This window comes from Tursiops truncatus, chromosome 6 (genome assembly GCF_011762595.2).
Source record: "Tursiops truncatus isolate mTurTru1 chromosome 6, mTurTru1.mat.Y, whole genome shotgun sequence".
NCBI lineage: Eukaryota > Metazoa > Chordata > Mammalia > Artiodactyla > Delphinidae > Tursiops > Tursiops truncatus.
The window spans coordinates 82,678,752-82,705,283 of record NC_047039.1 but is presented as its reverse complement, the minus strand read 5'-3'; the positions used below and the strand labels follow the sequence as shown (position 1 = coordinate 82,705,283).

The window sequence follows — 26,532 nt, the reverse complement described above, 5'->3', positions numbered from 1 at the left end:
GAGGGCCAGTACTCTGCCTACCAAGGTTGGTTAGCACAGGAAGATGACAAAAGGTTCCAAGGCAGGGGGTGACATAATAAGAGCTGGTTTTACACTGCTGCTCAAACTTTACCGTGCATGTGAATCACCAGAGAGCTTGTTAACATGCAGATTCTGATAAATTGGGTCTGTGAGTGGGACTGGAGATTCTGCATTTCTACTAAGTTCCCAGGTGATACTGATATTGCTGGTTGGTGGACCACACCTGAGTGGCAAGAAGCTAGAAGACTCCCGTGGCTGCAGTATAGGGGGTGGGTGGAGAGAATGGAGGCCAGGAGACAGACCTGTTTGCTGAAAACAAAGACAGAACAAGCCAGGCACTAAGACTGTGCCGCTGGAAGGGGAGAAGCAGCTGGCTCACCTAACTTCAGATGGTTCTTTGTGTGACGCTGTTGAAACTGCATGGATTTAGGTGTAGTTTGTCATCGGCTTTTGGACTCTCTGTTCTACAGGATGCAATGGTTATAACTTTCCAGCACTGGAAAGGCATACCTTCACTTTTCTTTCATGAAATGTATTCCATCCCTGACGTATCTGTTACACCCAGCCCCTGCTCCCACCCGCTCTGGCCCCTCCACCATTAGCACCACCGTCATCATCATCACCATCACCATCATCACAGTGGATGGCTGGGGGTGGTCTTCCGCAGAGCTGGAGGCTCACACAGACTCTGCTATGGTCCAGGGTTCCTAATGCTAGGTTTTCACTAAGATCTCCACAGCCCCAGGCTTTGAATATTCATTCATGAATGTATTCAAACACTCATTGTGTCCATTTGGTGCCACGTCAGACGCTGAGGAAACATGGATAAATAACATAGGGTTTCTGCCCTCAAGGAACTCACAGAGATGCGGGAACAGGAAGGAAAGAGGTACAGAACTTGTCACCAATTACAGGCCCTATGCTTCCCTTATTACTCCTCATAGTAGGAATTATTGTCCCAATTTACAGATAAGGAAAACATGGATAAGAGAAGTCACTGGCCCCGGGTCACTCAACAGACCTGAGATCTGAACCCAGGACGTGGGTTCTGGGGTCCAGTGGCAGCTCTGCCTCTCACCTGTCTTGCGACCACGGACAGGACCTTTCCTTTCTGGGACTCAGCATTGTCACTTTTTTTTTTTTTTTTAGCATTGTCACTTTTGAAAGGAAGCCACTGGACTGCATTGCTTGTTCTCAACCCTGGCTGCACTTTAGAATCACACCAAGAGATTTTGAAATCTGCCCAAGACTGGACCCCAGGCATATTAGGAATCCTGGACGCGGGGAGGACTGGGCTTCAGATTCCTCTTGAATCCCCGAGGTGATTCTAAGGTGCAGCCAGGGTTGAGAACCACCAAGGTCCTTGTGACCTGAGCTCTTGCATTCTAATTTCCTGAAAAAGCCTCTTCTCCTCTAGCCCTACCACAAGGCCCGTGCCAAATGGATGAATGAATGGTAGGGGCGAGGGAGGAATCCCCAACTCCATTTAACTAAGGGCAGTTTGGAGCAGTAATGCTGGCACTGTCCCTTGCACTGTTGTCATTTTCTCCTTTCAGTTAGAAAAATAGCATCAGTGGACAAAGGTGCGGTAAGTTAGGTAGGTGTTCTCTTATGCTGTTGCAGGGAGTATAAATTACTATGCCTTTCCAAAAAAATGCAATGAATGCCTTAAGAAAAAAAACGGGCAAGCACTAGACCCAACAGTTTGTTTTAGGAATTTGTGCTAGGAAATAGTCACGAGAATGGTCAAGTACAGAGCTACAAGAATAGCGTCATCACAATAGTGTTTATGGACGTAAACAACTGGAAACAGCCTCAAGGCCTAAAAGAGGCCTAGTTTAATTATGGGACATCCACATAATGAAATACTATTTCAATTACAAAGGATTTAGGGAAGAATATTCAATGTTCCAGAGGAAGTATCTAGGTAATTGTTAAGGGAAAAAATGCCAAGCAACAAAATACAGTGCACAGAACGATCTATTCTCATTATAACATATGTGCACATTTAGGCACAGAAGATAGACTTGAAAAACAGTCCACCAAATGTTAGCAGGATTCATCTCTGAGTCATGCGAAAATATGCAACTTTTTTAAACTCCTTTTTTTTTTCCAACCTAGATTTTTACAATGACTATTATTTTTATTATCAAAATATTTTAATGTTACTGAAAAATATAAATCTCTTCTTTCAAAGCTTGCTTACCTCCCTCCGCCTCCTCCACCTTCTGGTGGAGATGGACATCCCTGCTTCAGTGTTGAGGAGGCTTGCTTGCACCCTCATTAGGACACTCAGGACAAGGTCCACAGCATTCAAGCCAGCTGCTGGTCCCTACTGCTAGATTGTGAGTCCTTCCAGGATGGGCACTGGGTCCAGTGTGGCTCTTTATTCACTCTGCCACCTATCCCAGTGGGCCTCAGAGAGGGCAGGCAGTCAGGAGATATGGGAGGAAGACAGAAATCTATAGTAGTAGCCAAAACACAGAACAGGGCAGACAGTTTTGAGGACTTCAGCAGACGTTTGCTTTGGGAGGAGACTAGTTGCAAAGACCTCCTGGTGGTGGAGGGGCCTTTTAAGCTGGGCCTCATTTGAGTCCCTCAGTGATAGGAGGGGTGACTCCCAGACAGACCTAAGGCAGGGCTGCTCTCTGCAAGCCAGACTCTAGCCAAGCTCCCCAAACCAAAAAGGGGGCTGCCCTAACACCTGAAGTCAAGGGTCCTGCTCACTTAAGAGAGATATGAGGGCCCTCAGAACTGTTTTCTGCCCTGTCCAGTTCTTTAAGTCATCCATGGCATGCAACAAGTATGAAATGAATTGGACTGGATAAAGTTGGGTTGGGATGGATTACACTGGATTAGGTTGGGTTGGGTTGGGTTGGGTTGAGTTGATTCTGATTGGAGATAAGGGGTGGGTTGCACTCAATAGGTGACCTAGGCCTCATTTTTGCCTCATTAGATCTTGCCCAGGAAGAGGTCTGGGGTTTCTCGAGGTTCTGCTCTAACCCTAGACATTTTTCTCTTAAATTGTGGTAGCGGAGGAAGGTGGTCAGTCAGCAAACTGGGCCTCTCCAACACCTCTGACCCACCTCAGCTCCCTGGGCTCTGTGTCGACAGCAATAGCTCAGGCCCTACAGCTGTTCCTCTGACTTTGAAGCCTTAGTTGCTCATCTGTTCTCCTTACTGCATATTAATGTCTTAAATTGAGTCTTATTGTTAAGATTGCCTTGCTTTTTATAACCCTCACCTGCCCACCACCACTATGACACTCCCAGTATCCAATCATATCATGAGAAAATTATGTGATAAATCAGTCTATGCTAAGGAATTCATAGCTTAATGGAGGAAGCAGGGGTAACTTCTCTTACCAGATTTTAAAACACGTTACAAAGCAACAATTATCAAGACCATGTGGGATTTTTTAAAAACAACACATACGCACAAGAAAGCAACCAATAGTATGTATAAAGATTCCACAGAAAAATTCTATTATTAAAAGAAAAATTTTATATGATAACCAGAAGCAATACTAGGATGGAGGAATAGTTTACATTTTAATTAGTATTTCAGGGAATCCTGGGTACCACTTTGGAAAAGAACTGAACTCAGAATACACTCTATGTAATCTATTTAATCAATGGTTCATTTTAAATGGATCAAGCTGTAGACATTCAAACAAAACTCGAAAATAAGCTCATATATTTAGCTAGCACAGAAAGATAAACGTGCAGCTTTTGACAAAATAGAGGCTTTCAGGAATAAGATGAGTGGGATAAGCTAGAAAATAAATTGTTTACACAAATAGATGTAATGAAAAAAAAGATAAAGAGCAAAGTAACATCAGTGTAAATTCCAGCCTAACCAGTTATTAAAGTCATTAAAGAAAAGAAAACTAAAAGCCCTATAACGTGCCCTGATTACTCAGCCATGGCCACTCCACAGCTGGCAGAGCCATGGAAGACTCAGGATGACTTAGACACTGCAGAGGACATGATAAATCGGCACATTCTCTCTAGACCACAGTCTGGACCTGCCCATTCATTCCCTCTTTGATTCATTGAAAGATTTGGGGAGCATCCACTCTGTGCCAGGCCCTCTAGGTTCTGGGGTTCAGAGTCGGGCAAGGCCCAGTCCCCACCTCACAGAACTTCCTATGTAGTGGTGGGAGCAGACAAGTAATCAATGATCACGGTCCAGTCTGGGAAGCCCTGTGACTGAGAGACGGTGATATACAGTGTTAGCCCAGAGGAGAGACACTCAATATGCCTGGTAGAACAGGAGGACTTCCCAGAGAGGAATCTTAAAGGATGAATGACGGGGTGCCAGGTGAAAAGGGGGAAAGGCATTCTCAAGAAGGGACTGGCCCATACAAAGACACAGAGGTGGGACAGTGAATATCTCATCCAGAAAACTGCCAGCGAGCGGCTGGTGTGAGCCCAAGTCAAGAGGGACATCGTGTGAGTAGAGAACAGGAGGTAGGCGGAGGCCAGACCACAAGGGGTACTTGGGGGCAAGGAGCATGACTCCATCCTAGGTACGTGGAGAACCCAGAGAGAGCAATTAAACTAAGGAGCGGCATGATTCAATTTGTATCTCAGAAAGATCCATCTAAATAGATAATAAGAACTATCCAACTAGTTCTGTTATTTGATGGGCAAATCTGTTTGAGGGAATCTAGTCAAAAGAAATAATCCCAAAAGAAAACAAAGGCCATTTGTCTGAAGATGTTCCCAGCAGCACTATTTATCATAATGACAAAATGGCCAAAGTCCACGTGGCCAACTCTGGATGAATGAGGCATGATCCACACCCTCAAGGTGCTCTCATAGGAAGGAGAGAGAAATAAACATACTGTCAGTACAGGGGGGACAGTAGTGGCTGGTGCCTGGAGAGACAGGTGAAGGGCTGTGGCGGTTTAGTGATGAGAAAGCTTAGCTGGGAAGATCCAGGGAAGGCACCCTGGAAGAGGTGCCGTTTAAGCTGGGAGGTAGAATTAGGCCCTAAAGAGAAACAAGGCGAGGGAGTGTATTTTAGACAAGGGGATTCATCACACCTTGTGCAAAGTCAAGGAGACTGCAAAATCCCAAATATACATGGGGAGCTGTGTGTGGTTCAGTGTGCCAGGGGTTTTCAGCCTTAACTCTGCTTTAAAACATATAATGACAGGACATTATGCCACTACAGGCATTCCTAACTTTAGAGAAAAACAGAAATTTAGCCAGTAATTAAAACACTACAATCATTCATATTCATCACAACTTCTAATGGTATGTGAGCAACATGAGCTCATTACAGGCTGGGGCACAGGTAAGGTGGGAGGCCAGTGATGTAAAATCTTAGGTGTGACTCTTACCCCTTTCTCTCTCACTCAGGAAAGCACATCAGCTGGCCACCAGCAAGAATGAGATGATTAGAGGGAAAACCTGAACCTGCCCTGACTGGTACTCAGAGTTTCCCCCAAATGGCCAAGAAGCACATGAAGAGATGCTCAACATCATTGGTCATTCAGGAAATACAAATCAAAACCACAGTGAGGGGCTTCCCTGGTGGTGCAGTGGTTGAGAGTCCGCCTGACGATGCAAGGGACACGGGTTCGTGTCCTGGTCCGGGAAGATCCCACATGCCGCGGAGCAGCTGGGCCCATGAGCCATGGCTGCTGAGCCTGTGCATCTGGAGCCTGTGCTCCAGAACGGGAGAGGCCACAACAGTGAGAGGCCCGCATACCGCAAAAAAAAAACAAAAAAAAACCACAGTGAGATACGACTTCATACCCACTAAGATGGCTGTAATCTGAAAAGTAGAAAATAACAAGTGTTGGCAAGGACATGAAAAAATTGGAACCCTTGTACACTGCTGGTGGGAATGTGAAATGGTTCAGCCACTGTGGAGAATAGTTTAGGAGTTCCCCACAATTTAAGCATGGAATTATGATATAATCCCGCCATTCCACTGCTAGGTATACAACTGAAATAATTGAAAACAAGTACTCAAATCCATGTACCCAAACGTCATAAAAGCACTAATCATAATAGTCAAAAGGAGGAAACAGCCCAAAAGTCTCCATCAATGGAAGAATGGATAAACAAATTGCAGTAAACAACGGACTATTATCTGGCCATAAAAAAGTGAAGTCCTAATACATGCTCCAACATGGATGAACCTCAGAAACATTATGCTAAGTGAAAGAAATCAGATGCAAAAGGTCACATATTGTATGATTCCATTTATATGAAATATCCAAGATAGGCAAATCCATAGAGACAGAAAGCAGTTTCGTGGTTGCCACAGGCTGGTGGAGTGGGGATGGGGGGAATGGGGAGGGACTGCTTGATGGGAATGAAGCTTTCTTTGGAGTGATGAAAAGGTTTTGGAACTAGAGATGATGGCTGCACAACATTGAAAATGTACTAAATGCCACTGAATTGTCATTATGAAAATGGCTAGTTTTATGTTACGTGAATTTCACCTCGATTTAAAAAAGTAAATCAAGATATCCAAATGTCCAATACATATACGAAAAGGTAATCGACTTAATAATCAGGAAAACATACATTAAGATGACAGTAAGATTCTAACGTGCACCCATTAGAACTGCTGGAGTTAAGCCCACTGACAACACCAAGTGCTGGTGAGGAGGTGAAGAAACAGAGGCTCTCCTACCAGCTTGACGGCCCTGAGCCCCGGCACAACCATAGCGGAAGCCGTGCTGCCATTGTTCATTTGGAGGGCCTGCCTGCCCTGTCGGCCAGCACCGCACTTCCACGTGTACAACCAACGGAAATGTGTGCACACGTGCACAAAGAGACGTGGACAAACAGCATGTCAGAGACACGCTACAATATTAGCCCCAAATGGAAACCACCCAAATGTCATTGGAAAAAAATGGATAAATAATGGACAGTAAGTTAATACAGTGGGATACTGTACAGAAAGGAAGATGAATTAACTACAGTGAAATGCAACAGCATAAATGAATCTCAAAACTTAATATTCAGGGAAAGAAGCCAGACACCAAAGGAGACACCCCACATGTATAAAGCTCAAAAAAAAGAGAAAAACTGAACTTCAGAATTTGCGGATCCATGCTTAGATACTAACATTATTTTCTAAAAGGAAGGAAGGAATCACCATAAAAGTCAAGGGGATGGTTACCTCTGAGGGGAGGGAGGGAAAAATCACAGCCAAGGGGCACAGGAGAGCTTCTGGGGGCTATTCCATTTCTTGACCCACTTACATGAAAGTTTGCTTTGTGAGAAATCATGGGACTGTATTTTTGTGCGCACTTTTCTGCATAGATGTTATATTTCACAATAAAACAGTTTAAAGAAAAGTAGATCATTTGCACATATTAACATTTTGTAATCAGGAACAAATTAGTTATGACACCACTGCCCCCGTCTCACAACAACTTCCTTATCTTCTAAAAGAGCAGGCATTCCAGTGACACTGTAACTTTACCAGCTCAGCCCTCACCCACTAGGGGCACAAGGATTGATGCGAGGGATAAGGGGCCAACTGACAAGGGTCTCTTTAAACAGGGTGAGCCAGAAAACCCTCAGGAGCTGAGAAGCCTGGGGTCTCTGGACCACGTTTCCTCATCTGAAGCACAGTCCCAGTACCCAGCTCCTGGAGTGATTGTGATGATTGAGTGAATGAAGGATGAACTTATCACACATATGAAGTGGTTTACAAGTGTTAGCCTTATTAAACTTCATGCCAGATTTAGTTTACAGGAGGATATTTCAGGTCTAGGAAGATTCTCCCCTCGAGGGACACTGAATATCCATCAATCACCCATCAGTAACGGGTATTCCTAACTTTAGAGAAAACCAAAAGTTTAGCCAGTAATTAAAACACTACAATCATTCATTCTTCTCCGGAGGGTTTCCTGGCACTCCCTTTTTACATTAAGGATAGGCACAGGACTTCCTCTGTGTTAGAAAAACAGCCCTGACCTGGCATCCAGAGAGCCAGCCTACAAACGCAGGAGGAGAAAGAAACACCAAATTTTCTTTCCCCAGACCTTCTTCATTTTGGGGGTGGGGCTGCAGCAGAGTTCACAAAGACCACAGAACCTGAAGCTGCCCTCTGCCGCTGAGTTGGCAGTACCTCATATTACATGCAAAACTGCAACGTTCCGACACGGGCCACGGTGCTGAGAAGCCAAAACTGTGCTCCAGCTGCCCTTTGGTCTGCAAGAAATGCCAGGCTGGATGCTCTGGCAGGAAAAGTTGTCATTGTGTTTGAGTCTTGCTCCCAAGGAGGCAAGGATCTGGGCTGTCCCAGGCTTCCTTCAGCACACGAAGAGTTAACCATGGCCACTCGACAGTCCTCAGTTTCCTTCACAGAGACAGAGGTTGTGTTCATTCCCCCCCCCCACCCCAGACCCTGTCTCCCAGCACACTTATTCTATGGAGACTGTGTACTAATCTCCTAAATCCAAAAGCAGTCCGAGGCTACTATTTGGAGAGTGGTAGCTCTCCTGCAAAACTGCATGGAGAAAGGGCTGAGCAGGGAAGGACCAGAGTCTAGAGACCTTGGCACCCAAGCCCTGCCTTTTGCACAGGCCAGTTCCTAAGCCTCTCTCACCCTGAGTGTCCTCTTCTGTAAAAATGTCTGCATTGCTTTCCAACACAGCTATTGCAAGGATCAACCTATAGTTTCGATCACTTATTTTGTGCCCAGTATGTGCCATGGTGTGGAAAGCATATTATTTCTAATATCTCTTTTAATCTGCACAGCATTCCTAGGAGGAAAGGTCGTCTAAGTATTCCCCTTTTTTGGATGGGGAAACTGAGGCAAAGTGTGGTGAAATTCATTGTCCAATGGCACCTAACACAGCCACAATTCAAGCCCAAGAAGCCTGAACACACTTTAACTCAAAACTGTTTTAACAGACTCCACTAGTCATGCAACCGCCTCTGGGTCCTGGCGGGGAAAGTGAGACCTGGGAACAGAAGGTACCAGATCCCCTGGTCCCCAGTCCATAGCTCTTCCCATCACTCATGGAGCTACTGCCCACGATGGATGGGACTCTCCAGGTAACTCAGAGCTAAGTTAGGCATCAGGGCAATTCAGTCCCGTTATTTCTTGCGCGGCAAAGCACCAGGTGTCTCAGCTGGCAGTCGTGCTTCCGCACCTGTGTACAGAGAGGGCACCAGCTCTGCCCTTACAATGAGCCAGCCAGCACGCGCGACCTGAGCGCGGGCCCTGGGTGAGCTGGAGCTAACTGTCCCCGCGGAACCGCTGGCGCTGTCACTGGGCTTCCAAAGTCCCCCTCTGCCCAAGATTGGAAGGGCTGCGCCTAGCTCAAACACCTCGGGTGCCCGGACAGCGCTCCACCCGCTCCGGCCGCCCAGAGACTCCCATTCGCCTCTCGAACCCCCGGCAGCGCCCGGGGAAGCCATGGCAGAACCACCAGTGCGCACCGAGAGGCGAGGACTCCCTTTTATGTCCAGGTATGAGGCGCGCACCGCAGCCGCGCCCGCAGCCAAAACCAACTTCCCCCGGGTGCGGAGGTAGCCGGTGCCACCCTCGGGCCGGGCTGCTTACCTGTCGCGGAGCGGGTCCGGGTGACAGCGGGGAGAAGCACGGAGATGGAAAGCAGCCACAGCAGGCGCCAACACTGCGTGTCCCTCCTGCGAGAAGTGGCGGAGAGAGAGAAAGTGAGGCGGCCGGGAGGGGCCGGGGGGAGCCGGGGCGCGGGGCAGCGAGTCCTACCTTTGCGCCATCCCGCAGTTCCGCGAGCCTCCGAGGGCACCGGGCCGCCGAGCTCTAAGGACGGCGACGGGCTCTGCGCGCGGGCCGCTCGCCCTTCCTGCCGGGAACAAAGGCGGCGCTGGGCAGGGGCAGCGGCAACGGCAGCGGTGGGCAGGATCCGGCCCGCGCCCTGAGTCACCCGCGCTCTGAAACCCGACTCTGCCGCGCCCTGCGGTCCCCCGTGCGCCGCGCCGCGCCCCACCTCGGGCAGTGCCGCAGCGGCGCACTCACGTCCCGTGGCTCTTGGCCGCGCTGACCACCTCCCCACGCCACTCACCCCCTCGACAGATGCGCGCCCCCCAGCCGTGGCTTCCACCCGGGTGGCCTTGTGTAACCGAGAAAAGCCCCGCGCCCGCGCTCTTGTGGGTCAGAGGGCAGCTCCCTCCGGCCCTCACGTCTGTGCCTGTCCGGGCTGCTTCGCAGACAAAGCACTCTCTTTACGGGCCAATGAAATCCTCTCACCAGCCCAGAAAGGCTGGAATCGCTCTGATTTCCCTAAATGACAACGAAGAAACTGAGGCTCAGAGAGACGCAGTGAATGTCCCAAATTCACACAGCTGGATTGGGCTCCTGACTGCTGTGCCTCGCCCTGCACGCTTGACACACAACCCCCTTGAATGCCCAGGAATGGCCCCCTTGGGGCGGCATAAGTGATTCATGTAAATAAACGCAGCAAAGAGAACCCTAATAAAAATTTTAAATTTATCTACTATTGCAAGGTTTTCCTCTTTATACCTTGCCGGCACCACCATCCTCCACCACCAGAATGTAAGCTCCAGAAGGGCAAGAATTTATATTTGTTTTGTTCTCTTCTAAAATAGTACCTGGCAGTAGGAGATGCCAATAAACAGGGGACGAATGAAGGAACACAATTCTTAGGTGAGATACCACTCCAGGCACTGTGATGATCGGGGACAGAAGAACCAGCCTCAGCCTACAGAAGCACACATGGGTAGTGTGCATGGCTGGCGGGGAGGGAGCAGAGGGCAGACTATTCCACCTCTACAGATCTTAGCACAGGGCCTGGCACTGGCTAAACCCTCAAATGGTGGCTTTTTTTTTTTTTTTTGCGATACGCGGGCCTCTCACTGTTGTGGCCTTTTCCGTTGCGGAGCACAGGCTCCGGACGCGCAGGCTCAGCGGCCATGGCTCACGGGCCTAGCCGCTCCGCGGCATGTGGGATCTTCCCGGACTGGGGCACGAACCCGTGTCCCCTGCATCGGCAGGCGGACTCTCAACCACTGCGCCACCAGGGAAGCCCGGTGGCTTTTTATTATTGTGATTACCACCAGGTCCAGTAGTGTAAGATATCTGGGGGAGATGAGGCACCACTGAGATCAGCTGAGACCTGGAGAGTTCTGAAGCCAGGCAGGCCCAGGGGCGTCTCTTCCTGGTGCACCAATAGCCACAGTGGGCTGTGACTCTGTGGTCAGTTCCTGGTTTTCCTTTCTAGATGGCAAGTCACCACCTGCAGAGATGGGATGGGGATGGACATCGTAGCTAACATTTATTGAGTGCTGATTGTGTCCTGGCCCTGTGCTAAATGCTTTACTCATGACAATCAATTCCCGCAACAGCCCTGGATAGGTGATACTTCAATGATCCTTATTTCATAGATGAGGAAGCTGAGGTTTAAAATGTGCCCAAGCTAGTGCATGACAGGTACCAACACCCATGCTCTTCACCACTCCATCACACTACCTGTCTGTGAACAAGAGGATTACACCCATTTCCCCACCCTTGAAAGCAAAATTGCACTGGAGATAATGGTGCACTCATGCATGAAGGGGTTAATGCCAGCATGGGCAGTGAGGGCTCCAGCGGGAGCTCTGGCCTGGGGTCAGGAGCCTGGATTCCAGTCCAGTTCTGGCCCTAGCTACAGAGTGAAGTTGGGCAAATCCTTGTGTGACTTTTTATTTCTTCATCTATAAAATGGACGTAATGATCCTGCTGTGGGTGGGTGGCTGGAATGTCGATGAAATCACTTGGATGCCACAGTGCTCTGTCCACTGTAAAGTGCTGTACAGATGTGAGGGGTCAGCTCTGGGATTAATGCACACAGTCTTCAAAAAAGAAAGAAAAACCAGCATGGTCTGGAGAAGGCAGGAGAGGCTTCAGCCTGGTAGTGAAGTTAACCCAGACTCTGGGGTCTATGGAGGGTTTGCAGGGGGCAGGGGGGGTGCAAATAGGAGGGAGGGGAAAAGCAGCCAATGCAGCTCTAGAGCTAGGATGGCCCCCCATGAAGCTAACACAAAAGGCAAAGTGCATTCTAACAAAACCGTTAGGCTTCTTTCTTATTCTGTGAATATGAATTCTTCTCCCACTTGCAGCCATGCTGTGCTGGACATACCTTATTTTATTATGAATTACTAACCATAAGGAATTTGCCTTATTAGTTCTATATCTTTTATTGCTTATAAAGTACCACATCGACTGGGAATGTAACTGATTTTCTTAGAACTATAGGAGATAGGTATATGTATAGCTGATTCACTTTGTTATACAGCAGAAACTAACACACAATTGTAAAGCAATTACACTCCAATAAAGATGTTAAAAAAAAAAGAACTAGAATTCTATATTGCTTCGAAAGAGCCACATCAACTATGATAATATAATAGTTCTATTGTTCTATTTGATGCTTAAAACCACAGGTTGTGAACTGGTGGCAGTGGGCTCAATTTGTCCCACAGGTATGTTTTGTCCAGCATGCCTGGTGTCAACCTCCAAATTAAATTAGTTAGCAATATATTTGATAATTAGTTGATTTTACATTCAAATCCAGAATTCTGGCTTCTTTTTAAATTTTTGGAAAACCTGGCAACATGGGGTTTGCATTCCCTGTGCCAGTGATTGATTTGCATGAAAAGCGGGTGGCTGCCTTCAGTCAAGGCCATGTTCTCCAGTTTGCCATGATCCCTACCATCCCTATTGTTCCCCAACACCAAGCCTAAGAATCATTTGCCATTTCTCATCACATATGCACTCTGCCTTTTCTTATAAGAAAGAGAAAAGTGGAAGAGATTGAGCATTCATATCTCAGTTAGAAATGGGGGGAAAACATAAATAGATAGAGAAGGGGAGCATGTTTCAAGAAAGATGTGGAAGAACATATTTCTACACGTTTAATATACAAATTAAGAATACCCACATTGAAAAAATGAAAACTAAAATGCCATGATGAAAAAACCTGGTCCCCCTCAGTTATGCATGTTACCTGATGGATGAAAGGATAGCTGTATTTTGATTGGTGGGCTTGACTGTGGTCCAATTTATCAGTCCAAGATACATATGCATAAAGCAGCAGTTTCCTTTATTATTCTGACAGGGAAGTCGTTTGTGCACATTTCATAGTTTGTTGGTTCTGTGTAAGTATCTGATAATATCTAATTCACTAGAATCTAAAGATATAAGTCCCCAGAGCACATTTCTTTCCTACAAATGACTGGAAATGGATGCATGTTAATATTGTTAATTTTGTACCTATTTCACCTGGGAAGCCAGACCATGTTCCTAGGTAATCAGGGCTCTCATCTTTAAAGTTGGGCCTGGAGGTGGGAACTGTGAACTCAGACTGATGGAGGACAGGGAGGGCATCCGGCCTGGGATCTGAAGGGGGACCAAATGGTCCCAGCTGCCGGTGTGGGAGGGATGGGGGCAGGATGCCAAACAAGACGTTTCGCCTCCTGCCAGACTGTGTTTTGAGGGTTTAAGCGATTTCCTTCTATTCAATGTGAAGTTGTAGAAATAGCCAAGAGGAAGCTTTGTGTCATATTGGAGCTGGTCTAAATTGTTTACCACGGCTTTAGTACAATCTGCGAGATCAGGACGTGTGGAGGTGGGGGGATCTATGTCCCAGCTCTTGAAGGACTCAACTAAATTAACGGGCTGTTCCATTTTCCTATAAACCACCCAACTGTCCCAGTAAACTCAATCTCCAAAAGCATTCTCCAGACTGTCTCAAGCAGCTGGAAGGGGCACAAAAATCAGTGAGAAGCATCCCAGGTTGTGGTTTAGGAAGAAGTTACGAAGAACATAGCGCATGTCTTTCTGAACATGTTTCCTCGAGACGTGGGGACACGTGAGGAGCTGTGGTGGGGAAGTTCACAGGAGACACTCAAAGCTTGCATCTTCATCTGGTTTCAGGAGCAGAAAAAGCAGAATAGACCTAACTAGCTGACTAGAAAAGAATTAACTGGAATATCCAGAGAAAAGGGCTGCCCTTTGGGTAAAGAAGAGAAAACAATGACAGCGTAACCCCACACGTGCCTTCCACGGAGGATGCTTTTGTTCTGATGAGCACCTTGATGTGTCTGGCTATGCCAAGGAAGACCATGGGCTACTAAGAGCTGATTTGTTCTGCATGAGAGATGAATATGAAAATCTGACAATACTAGTGGGAAGAGGACAAGAAAAAAAAGGAGGGAGGGTGTGTCAAACACCTCTTAGGTGCCACTGCCAGTGCCCGTCCCTACCCTCTGCCTCCATCATTTATGTGCACCATAGGCAAGGTCATCCAGCTGCCAGCAACTGCTTCCCTTCACCTGAGCACTTTCTCTGGCTGCTGGAGCCTGCTCTGCCCACAGCATAGCGGACTGGAAGTGCTAGGGAATCAGTGCTGACCCCCCAGCTGCTCTCAACCAGTGGCTGACAGGATAAAAACCTGGGCTCCCTTTCCCATTTGGTGGGAACGTCTAGACACCCAGAGTCCCCGTCCCCGTCACAGCCCCTTGCCCCTTACCCACACTGAGCACTTCTCCCTTCCTGCCCAGGGCCTCCCTGCAGATGCTGACCTCTGACACACTGCCTAATCCACTCAGCCCGAGCAACCTGTAAGTGCAGGAGAAATAACACCACACAAAGCAAATATTTAGCCAATGGAAGCCAGCAAATACATTTCTCTCCTTTCTTCAACCAGATGCACTGTCCTGAGAAAGTCATTTATACGCCATCTGAGAGATGCTCTCACAAGACCGAGTGATCAATCATCTAATGCCTCTCATTGGCTCTTCCTCCTTCCCTGCCTCACTTCTCTTTTCTTCACTTCTGCTCCCTAGGATTTTACTCCCTAATACCAAAGAGGCACCTAAGACTAACACCTGAGTGACCCAGGATAAGCTAGGTGGTGGAGTTTATCTCTCACACTCATGATCTTAACAGGGTTCCTAGAGTGGTTGTCACGTCCATCTCACCAGGTCCCATTAGCATGATGTTACCAAATAGGGGACCAGCATTATGATCTGTGTCATATTAGGATGACAAGGCCCCTATGGACTATAGTATAACAGAGAACAGGAGAGTTAACATAGCCCTGGAGCCAAAAAATGAACCTGGACTATTCTCCTTGCCATATGAAAGCAAATTGCTTTTGATTTCCCCCCGCATAGAGGCTGTGACTGCATTTGCCAGACCATAGTGCATTCCAAGTGTCAAAGGTTGTATTGATATATTCCAGTAGCTACCACATCTGACATGGCAGCTTCAATTGAGGCTACCATCTGGCCAAGTTTATAGCAATCCACTATTATCCATCACAATCCATTTGGTTTTTTCAAAGGCCATTCAGGAGAATTCGTGGAAATACAATGGGACCCACTACCCCTGCACCATGTAACTGTTAACAGTAGCTCTAAACTCTGCAATACTTGCTGGGATGTGGTATTGCTTCTGATTTACTCTAGGAGGTAGAAAAAGGAAGGTAGTTTCAAGGACTTCCACTAGACCTTTTCATAAGTCAGGGAGCTAATACAAAGGTTCTGCCAGAAGCTAAGTATCATGTGATTACATAGAGGAATGGGCACAAAATGTGTTGGTCTTTGTATCTCACAATGCTCACCAGAGAGCATCCGTCACAGAGGAGACATGCAACAACCAGGTGGACAGAGTGGCTCATCCTGTGGACGTTAGCTCGCCTCTTGCCCTGGCGACCCCAGGGCTGACATGGTGGAGCCTTAAGGAGAGTGACAGTGATGGCCAGGGTAAATGTTAGGCAAACACGGCTCAAGAACAGGGGCCCCATCCTTCTGAAGCAGATCTACCTCCTGACATTGTGGAATGGCCAACCTGCCAGCTGCAGAGATTGACACAGAGCCCTCAAAATAGTACCATTCCTCGAAGAGGCCACCCAGCCACTTGATGGCGAGTTGATTTCTTCGGACCCTTCCTGAGCAATTCTTCCTTACCAGGATCGATACCTATCTGGATATGAGTTTGCCTTCCCTGACCAAGTACCTTTGCCGGCACCATCATTCAGTGAGTAGCAGAATGCTTGATATATCAGTGTGGTGTCCCGTACAACATTGTCTCAAATGAGGGGACTCATTTTATGGCAAAAGAGGTGTGAAAATTGGTGAATGACCAAGGAACCCACTGGTTTTAGCATTACCACATCACCCAGAAGCCACTAGCTTAATACAATGGTGGAATAGCCTGTTAAAGGCTCAGCTAAGGCATCAGCTTAGGGGCAATACAGTGCAGGGTTGTGGCACTGTCCTCCAGAACATGGAACCCATGGTCACTGTATGGTCCTGTGTCCCCAGTAGCTAGAATACTTGGGTCTGGGAATCAAGAGATAGTACTAGGATTGAGCCCTTTCTCTCTCTCTTCCAGTGATCCACTGAAACCCTAGGCTCTTTTGGGGTAGAGGTGCTGATTTGCAGGGGAAGAATCCTTCCAAGGGATATAGTAAGGCCACTAAACTTGAAGCTGAGAGTACCACCTGGTTACTTAGAGTTCTTCATGCCAGAGAGCCAGCAGACAAAGAAAACAGTGGCTGCATTAGCGGGGATAAGAACTCTGATTACCATGAGAAGTGTTAACAGTGACTACCTTATGGGGTCAGAGAGGAACTCAGGTAATTTCTTGGGGATTTCTTGGTGGCTCCATATTCCATAATGATGGTAAATGAGCAAATGAAATAGTCAAGGCAGCTAAGAGAACAGACCCTTAAAGGATAAAAGTCTCAGTCACTCTGCCAATCAGCATTAGTCAGCCCCAGTCCAGACCAGTGTTTCCTAACCTGTGGCCCACGTGCATCAGAATAATTTCATGGGGAAAATGTTAAAAGCATAGCTTCCAAGTCTCTACTCAACACCTACCAAATCAGGATGTCTGCAGGCAGAATCAGGGAACTGGAATTTTATGAAGCTCCTCTGGTCCATCTTATGTGCACTGAAGTTTCATTGCCACTGGCCTAAAGTTTCACATCTATATTTCTCACAGCACCTGGTTCTTGACCTCTATCTTGGCATTTCTTGCCTTAGGACACTTTCCTGTTCAAATATAATCCCCCACAGTGATGCATTTGCAGTTTCTAGCTCAGACAGGCTGCCAAGACCTCTCTTGGGTGGATTTTCCTATTTACCATACCCTTGAAAGAGCAAGAGATCATGCATTCTGTTCAGTTAAGGCCTTTAGAATCCAAGATTTTGGAAACAAAGCAGCCCAGAAATGGTAGGGACCTTGCACATGATCCCAAATCCAATCTAATCCATCTCTGCTGTGCAAATTCAAAGAAATAAGACAACCAGGGGATCCCCTGCCTGCCATTTGGCTAGAGAAGGGGGCCTGTTGAAGAAGATGTGTGCAAACCTCTCTCCTGGGGGCTGTCTGCCTTCCATCCTACCCCAAATCCCTCATCAATACATCTGATAATAACTGTCCTTTCCCCAATATCTGTAAAGAAGGGTGTGGCGAAGATGGAAGTATTCAAGTTAACTGCTATTTTTGTCTCAAGGAGGATGAGGGTTGATAAATGTGTCTTTGTGATAAGCCAGAGAGGGCAGGATGTGAAATCTGCCCAAACTGATAGGAGCTTTATCACTGACTAAGGACCGACGTCCCCAGAGGGCAGGGCCACACCTTGCTTTTGAGAGTGGTCAGTAAGTGGTACAGCTTCCAAAAAATACAGCCCCTCTCTCTCCCCACTTATGTGCCTCACTGCCTCCGGTTCTGGCTCTGTTGGCCTTGACTGCAAATCCGCAGGAGAGGTCTTCAATCAGCAATAGATTGCATCTTCCTCTTTACTCAACCCTATAGGTTCAAGTGTTTGGTCAATGGCACCCCTAGAGGGTGTCCAGGTAAGGAAGTTCCTTTTGTCACAATGAATGGGGATGCTACTGGCATTTGGCAGGCAGGGGCCAGGGATGCTGAATTCCACAATGCAAGAGGCAGTCTACACAACAAAGAAATAGCCCAGCAAAAGTACCAACTGTGCCCACACTGAGAAATACTAGCAGATTGTGACTTTCAAACTTTTTTTGACCAAGACGCTTGGTCTCACAATCCCATAAACACATACTTCTGAAACAAAAGTTTCATGCAACAGTATTTGCACTTATTACATGTAATGAGCTCAGGTATTTTCTACTCTATTCTGTGCTATTCCACTGAATTAAAAAAAAAAAAAGAGGCTGGTCAAAACCTACTAAATAGATTTCATGACCTACAAATGGGCCAAAACCCATATTAGGAAGTAATCATTTCAAAACTTTTTTTTTTTTTTTTTGGCGGTACGCGGGCCTCACTGCTGTGGCCTCCCCCGTTGCGGAGCACAGGCTCCGGACGTGCAGGCTCAGCGGCCATGGCTCACCGGACCAGCCGCTCCGCGGCATGTGGGATCCCCCTGGACCGGGGCACGAACCCGTGTCCCCTGCATCGGCAGGCGGACTCTCAACCACTGCGCCACCAGGGAAGCCCATTTCAAGACTCTTAATCAGCACCAGCGGTGGGAATATAGAGGGGCCCTTACTGTAAGAATCATTTGTCTGTTCTCACCCACACTACTTGACTTAGTAAATTTCAGGGTAAAGTGAAAGCCCCAGTGACTTCTGATGAGCTAAACTTGTCTTGCTCTGTCTCCCGAAGAGATGCCCAAAGAGAGACAAACAATTGTCATCGTTGAAGCGTGTGGTTTTCACAGGACCCTGCTCTGAGCCAGGCGGCCCATGTGTTTTGCATTTCCCCACAGTAGGAACAGATGGATCTGACCATTCAAAAGCTTTTGCAGGGTAGGGCTGAGGACCCTGAACTCGGCTGAAAGGCTTTAAGAGAATACTTCTCACCTTCTTTGAACTACAGCGTGACACCTATGGCAGAGGGCAGCCTGGCTCTCCAAATCAATCCCAAACCTCCCTGCCACTGTGTGCAAGCAGACCAGGTTCTAATATGGAGGAAGAAGTGCAAGAGTAGACGCCACCTAGGAGGCTGAGGGCAGAGCCAGGTTCAATGGGTGGGGCTGTGACACTGGCTGGTGGGATACCCAGACACCCTTTGACACCTCCTGACCACTAAGGTCAGTCACAAACTGATCCCTTCTTCCAGCTGCTTCCTCTAATATTTTTACCACACTCTTAACAACCATCATATCAACATATTACTTTAAATGGTCTAAATGCTACCACTTTCAGAAAAATGTGGCCTTCCCCCTGCCTCTCCATGGACAGTCCCTCCCTATATAATCCCTTCCTATATGGACAGGAAAAGCATATATATATCCTGGATTTTGCAACTTGTTTTTCTCACATGTAGAGCTCTTGAGAAAAGCATCTCACTCTCTCTCCAGCACCCCAGTGCCACTGAGGATTCAGACAACCCCTCGAATACTCCCCACACCTGCTTCATGCTCTGGGAATCCCAGCCCTGCCAGGCCTCTCATTCTTAATGACGCATGAAACATCATACATTTTCCCACCAGAAAGCTGACAAAATAAAATGTGGGCTTGCTCTGGCCTGAGCAGGTCTGTATTCTTACAATCTAAATAAGGTTATGGTGACCTGCGTAGGTAGGGGCTTTCATGGCTTCCTTACCACTTATCTCACGTCATTATCACAACAACCCTGGAGGCGGCAGGGCATGTCTTATTATCCCTTTCAGAGATGAGAAAACTGAAACTTAGAAGGGTTAAGTAACTGACTTTCTCAAGGCCAGTAGGTAATGAAGGGCAGAGTTGGAACTTCAACCTGGGTCTTCTGGCCGCCCATGCATATTCCACTCACATTTCACTGTGTCCACCACCACCTGGGTTAGGCACCCAGGTTTTATTCAGAACTCCATTCACCTACCTCGTTATCCAGGGGATACACGAAAAGACAACTGAGAGTTTTTCACCTTCACGTGGGAAGTTGCAGGAGTTTCACAGGACTTCAGTGGGAGATGCAAGTTTCCAACGGCAAGTCCAAGGAAATCCCAACGTGCAATTTTCACCACCTCAACATTTGTGTTTCACAAATAATATTTGCCAAGAAGGATGATTGCTGATGTGGGTGCCTTGCTGTTTGGTGGGAGCTGGGCCTTCAGGCCCCCAGTTCCAATAGCTGCCTGTGGCCTGTGAATAAAGAGGAAAGATCAGAGCTGGCATTGGTGTCTTTGGCCAAACAAGTCTGTGTCTGAGAAGGCAGCAGCTCACTACAGGTAGCCAGCGCCTCAGTGCAGAGCCGTGAAACTAGAGACTGGGGTAGGTCTCTAGAAGAGCTCCTGGTCTGTGGCTGTTTTGTGAAGGAGCGAGTAGCCTCTCCACCTGAGAAATTCCTAAAAGTCCTCCGGGATTCAGCCCAGGGAAATGGCTGATGGTTATACTGATCACATGAGTCATCAAGAAAAGGTTAAATTGTGCTCTGTGGGTTCTTTTTAGAAAAGCTCCGCAGTGTAAAACGTCTTAGCAAAGACTCTCATTGAAAACAAACAGAATCAAAAGTAACTTTTTTAAATTAAGAAGGGCAAGCTTTAATAATTTAGAAAACTATTAGAACCTCTCTTTGCCCAAATTTTTACATAGATGTGTTACATGGGATTTTTTTGAAGCCAAATTTCCTCTTTTATGTTTGTGAACCTCATGAAATGGAACACCTACCTTCTTCAAAAGATACTTTGGAGCCATAAAAATGTTCATACACTATGACTCCATAATCCCCTTCTGGGAAGCTAGCCTAAGAAAATACCCTGAAATATGGAAAAACCATATGCAGAAAAATACTCATCAAAGACTTGCTTAGTGAAAAACTGGAAGCAGCCCAAATATTCAAAAAGGGGGAGGAGGATGATAAAATAAATTAGGGTATAAGTCTTGAATAAATATTCTATAACCATTAAAAATGATGGTATGAAGTTTATGAAGGATCAGAGAAAATACTTATGATAAAGTATTACGTAAAAAAAAAGTCTGGAAAAATATTTGCACACACATGATTTATAAAAACAAGCAGGGAACATAAAAATGTACTTGTCACTGTGTCAATGTGGTAGCATTATGGATAGTTACCTTGTTTTCAAATTTCTCTAATAGTATTACATCTCTTCTTTTTTAAAAAAAGTTCAATCCCTAAAAAAAAAAAAAAAAAAGAAAGGCAATAGATGCTATTAATGCTTTAAGTAGGAAGAAACACCATGAGTAGAGGTTGGGGGGTAAGTTAAGATGAGAAACTGCCCATCTTATTGCCCAAATATTGTGTCTTTAGAATGGTTTCATGTTTTATGAAATAAATATAAAATATATGCAAAAAGCATATATAAAAATATAGTTTTGTTTAAGGCACAGAAAAGTCCAAATTATATTACTGCAGAAACCATTTAGGGTCTAAAGCTTCTTTTATTTCTATGTTTTCAGGTTACTATGGAACTACTTACAAGGGGCTTCTTGTCAAGGAGCACTGAGATGATGCTTAGTGTCTCTTACAGTTTTTATTTCATCTGCAGCACTCGATATGCCATGATCAGGTGGATATGGGTGTTGGGTTTAGAAAACAAATCTCATTTTCTCCCTCCACCATCCAGGACACTTAGAATCATGGAAGAACTGGAAGGAAACTCCAGGTCATTCAGGTAGAAATCTCCTTAGCAGGATCACATGTCCCAATGAGGTTGAGGGGAGGGGGGACATGCAGGGTCCCTGACTCACTATATAAGTGTGATTCCAGAGTCAAAATTCTGCTCGGGGGCAAAACAAGGTCAATTTACAAAGGTGAAAAAAAAAACACACGAATCCAAATCCAAATCCCTGGGAAAATGCAAACTGGAAGTGTAAATCAAAGGAACATAGTTCTTGACACAAGAAAAATAAGGGGGAAGGCATAAAGACACCTGTTGGTACCTATTACTGCATAACAAACTACCCTAAAATTTAGCAGCTTAAAACAAGAACCACTTTATTGTATTTCACAATTTTATGGGTCAGGAATTCAGGCAGGGCTCAGCAGAGAAATGCTTTTGCTTTTCATGGCATCTGAGGGCACTCAGTGGTACTCAGCTAGCAAATGAGTCTAGAGGATGCAAAGATTCCCTCGTGTGTCCGATGCCTGGAGAGGCTGGCAGCCTGGGCTGGGCTGGATCTGTTGACCACAGCTCCTACACCAGGCCTCTCTAGCACAGCAGTCTCCTCGGTATATTGGAGCTCTTACATGGTAGCTGCCATGGCCCAGAGCAAGCATTTAGAGGCCTAGACTTCTTGCAAACTGGCTGGAAATTCCAGAACATCACTTCTGTCATATACTATTGGTCAAACAATCAGTAAGGCTAGCCCAGGTTCAAGGTGGGGAGGAGGCAGTGCAAAGTCATAGAGGTGGAGTTCCTGTGTACATCACTGGTGATGATGGAAATTGGTACAACATTTTGAGAAGGCACCTTGTCAATATGTACAGAATACATAAAACCATTCATCTGTTTTGGACCCCTGTCTCAGTCCTGGGCATTCATCTACCCTAAAGAAATAACTATACTAGAGACATGAAAAATTTACTATTATCTATCAGAGTGACAAAAATAAACAAAACCTAAAAGTCCAACAGTAGGAAAATGACTAAGGCTTAACACCACTCTGGAATAGTAAGTAGCTATTAAGAATGTTAATTATGAAAGTTTTACATAGAAACAAGGAAAATATTTACAGTGTGGTGTTAAACAGAAAAAAACACCAAAGGTTATATGCATGTAAACAGGGATCAAAGGAGAACAGACAGGAATAAAAATAGTTTTATTAGGGTAGTGACATTAGATCATTATTTTTCCTATTAGATTTTTTTCTTTAAAATACAAGGAACAGAGAATCATGTTAAACAACACCACAGGGGATGCAAACAGCAAAATCCAGTTAGTGTGGGACACTAACTCTACAGGATAAACGATCAGTTTTTTTCAACAAATAAATTACAAGGAAAAAAACAAAAGGAAGGGGAATCTAGAGGTTTAAAGAGACTTGTCAACCCACTGGAATAATTGGGCATTATTTCGATCCTGATCCAAACAAATGAATTGCAGTGACAATATTCAAGAGACTTAGGGGAAATTTGAACTCTGGGCTTTTGTTTATCTTAAGGAATTATTGTTTATCTTGTTAAAGATGATAATGGTATTGTGGATACTTTTTAAAGTCCTTATCTTTTAGAGATAACTACAGAAATGTTTACAGATTAAATGATACGATATCTGGGATTTGCTCCCCAAAATATGGAGTGGTGGGAGCAGTGGATGGGGTGAAGATGAAAGGAGATAAGGAGTTGGTAGTTGGGGGGAAGGGTGGTATTATACTGTTCTCTTCTGCATTTCTTTGAAAGTTTCCGTAATAAAAAAAGGTGTTCGTTTTCAATGTCATTTAAGGTTGCTGAATGAAGGGACAAGCCAGGCTGTGCCTTGGAGGGATGCATCGGACATTGGTGTGGAAAGGATGCCACAGGAGCCTGGGGGTGAGGAAGGCCTGAACCTGAACAGTGGGGGACTTAGAAACCCAAACAGGTTCTTACAGACAGGAGACCTGGCCCTGGTCCCAGGTGGCTGCTTCAAGCCTTGTGCCCAATCAAAGTCTCAGTTTCCTCAGCCATTAAGCAAGGATAAAGATCTTACCTTGAGATGCACCAGTGAAGCTGTCTGATGCCTTAAAGATTCTGGTACCAGTTCCCAAAGGTGGAGGTGTGTTGGGAGGGGTAGGTTCCCCCACACCATCAAGCAGGTCTCTGCACCTGGGTGTCCTAAAATTCAACTCAATTCTCACACTGCTAGCAGCAGATCACACAGTGAAAGGTTTACTCCTACAAGATGGCTCCCCTCCCACCACTTCAAATGCCGTTGCAAGTCGATGTTGTCGACCAACTGGCTATAGAGTGAAGCTTCCAACGACCTCCTTCTTGGGTTCGGTTAATTTGCTAGAGCAGTTCACGTAACTCATGAAACATTTTACTTACTAGATCAGTGGTTTATTATAAAAGGATATAACTCAGGAACAGCCAGATGGAAGAGAGGCATAGCACAAGGTCAGGGGAAAGGGTGTGGAGCTCGGAGCATCGAAGCCCTCTGGGAGTGCACCATTCTCCCCACCAACCCTGAAGCTCTCTGAACCCCATACTTCTGGGTTTTTATGGAGGCTTCAATCATAGGCCATTGGCAATAGAACTCAACCTCCATCCCCTCTCCCCTCCTCAGGGGTCTGGAGGTGGGACTGAAAGTTCCAACTGGCAACCAGCCCCCATTCTTAGGTGCTGGTCTAAAAGTCACTTCATTAACACAACAAAAGACACCTTTATCCCTCTCAGCACAGGAAATTCCAAGGGTTTGGGGAACTCTGTGCCAGAAATGGGGATGTAGATCAAATATATATTTCATATTACAAATATCAGAGCCCATTTTGGGCAGCAAAGCTGTTGGGTGCTGTGCATACATTAGGAGCAGCATAAGGCACAAGCTCCAGCCAAGCTTGGCCAGGTCACCCAGGGCCCTGGCCTGCCCTGGTCTGTGAGAGGACACACGGTGACCTCAGCTGCTGATTACTCATCAGATTACAGGAAAGGAGGGGATGCCAGAAGCCAGAGTCCCAGAGAGAAGCCAGCAGGGCCCCTGTCATCCACCACCTAACAGCAAGTCCTGGGGGGGCAGGGATGGGAGAACAGTCCTGTCCTTGACCTTTAGCTACAGAGGTCTCAAAACTGGAGAAGATCATGAACTGTTTCCAAGCGGACACAGGGGTCCAGGTAGGACGGACAAAGAAGGGCTGCCTTGAGCAGGTGGGGGCAAGCAGTGGCTGCCACGGGCACTCTCGCCTCCTTCCTCCCTCCCGAGGAGGAAGGTTCGAAGCCTGGTGCCAAGTTCCAGCTGTGCCACCTTGGGCAAGTCACTCTACCTCCTTGACCAGCAGTGTGTCCTCTACAAAGTAGAGACAGTAATAATACCTGTCTCAGAGGGTTGTTAAGTGGCATCAGAAGACCTTTAACAAATAGGAGTTCACTCCCCATTCATCACCCCTCCAATCAGAGCCCTGGGCAGTAGCTGTCTCCATATTCTAAGCAAGGGTCTCACTTCAAGGGAGATATTTAAGATTCAGAAGCCTCATTAGAGATCTGACGTGCTTTGTCTGGGATGTGGCGAGGAGCAAAGAGATTTTTAGAAGCTCCCCGAGTGACTCCAGTGGGCCGCAGTGCTGAGAATTCCTTGTGATACTCCTGATAAAGATCAAGTGAATGAATAAAATCAGCTTTTTTTCTTATTGCACTTTAGGGCCAAGTGCAGCTGAATGGGGGTCTTGGGGTCCAAAGATTTGGGAAATTAAAGAAAAATTTAACCCCTCAGAAACTAGGGTCAACTCTGGAATGTTGTCACGTGTTTAAAGCTTGGCGATTTGGCCAAGCCTCATTTAAGTTCGCTTTTCTTATAACATGATGAATAGTTCTGTGTTGGTTCCCCCCCCCCATTATCTTGCAGTGGCCCTTATTCAAAGGCTTGAAAAATTTGATGAACCATGTCTCTCTGATACACATGTCTAAGAATAAATTAGAAAATATTCGAAATATATTTAGGAAAAAAATGCCATTTGGTACCACAAGAATTGAGGGTTTATAGAAAGACGCTGTTCAGAATAAATGTCAGGCATTCTTTTTGGATGAATAAGCCCCTGCAGAGGTCCCAGCACGACTGGTCCGTTCATCCCTCAGTTCGACTCGTAAGTGCTCATTGATTCTGTGGCAGGCGTTCTGGAATGGGGTTGGAACTCCAACACACGCCCAGAAATGACATGGAAACTCTTGGTCCAGTCCTGGGAGATGGATGCTTTCTTTCCTTTCTCAAAGCCAGAGGGATCTGGCAGTGTTTTCTCATACTTCTCTCTTTTACTCTTGGAATCTTCATGCCCCCGGAGATTTAATGAGTGGTTCTCAAAATGTGGTCCCTGGACTAGATTGTTAGAAATGCAAATTCCTCTGCCCACACAGCAGACCTACCAAATCAGAAATTCTGGGATGGGGCCCAGCCATCAGTGCTTTCACCAACCTTCCAGGAGATTCTGATCCACTGGAGTTGAGAACTACTGATTACGAGCACAGACGGATCATGAATAGACTTTCAGAGCTTCCAAGTCAGCTCTGCCACTTATCATTCAGTAAGTTACTTCACCTCTCTGATCCTCTGTTTCCTCTGCGAAAAATAAGAATAATAGCCTACCACTGTAGGCTCTTTTGAGGATTAAGGGAACAGATGCAAGTGGAGTGTTTAGCACTGTTCCTTGCAGGGCTGGGATTAGGGTGAAGCGAATGAGGTGCCTACAGTCCTGCGGACACCTCCTTAAATTCTGCATCCAGAGATGGCTCACTTACCTCACCCTCGACCCAGCCCTGGTTCTTGACATTCCAAAAGTGCTCTGTAAATGGCTGCTACTATTTTATATTACTGAGGGGCCATCCATCTTCAGGGCCTTGACCATTCAAAGTTCCGGAGTCAAAGTCTTTAGACAGTTTGGTGTAGAGGAAAGAGCACTGGTTCTGGAGTTCGCAGGCCAGGATCTG

General features: G+C 46.3%; 1 protein-coding gene across 3 annotated transcripts in view; it reads right to left on the bottom strand.

Annotated features, from left to right (window-relative positions):
• COL15A1 (collagen type XV alpha 1 chain) overlaps nucleotides 1–10,105 on the bottom strand; it is a 103,066-nt gene extending 92,961 nt beyond the window's left edge. For 2 of the 3 annotated variants that reach the window (XM_033858340.2, XM_073806331.1), the window contains exons 1-2: nucleotides 9,739–10,024; nucleotides 9,571–9,656 (exon numbers count right to left, since the gene is read on the bottom strand). In XM_033858340.2, the coding sequence (XP_033714231.1) occupies nucleotides 9,571–9,656; nucleotides 9,739–9,749 (97 nt within the window). In that variant the 5' untranslated portion in view covers nucleotides 9,750–10,024. Of the gene's footprint in view, nucleotides 1–9,570; nucleotides 9,657–9,738; nucleotides 10,025–10,054 lie in introns of those variants that run through there. The other variant, XM_033858339.2, reaches the window with a different exon arrangement.
• Nucleotides 10,106–26,532: the final 16,427 nt, after the last annotated feature.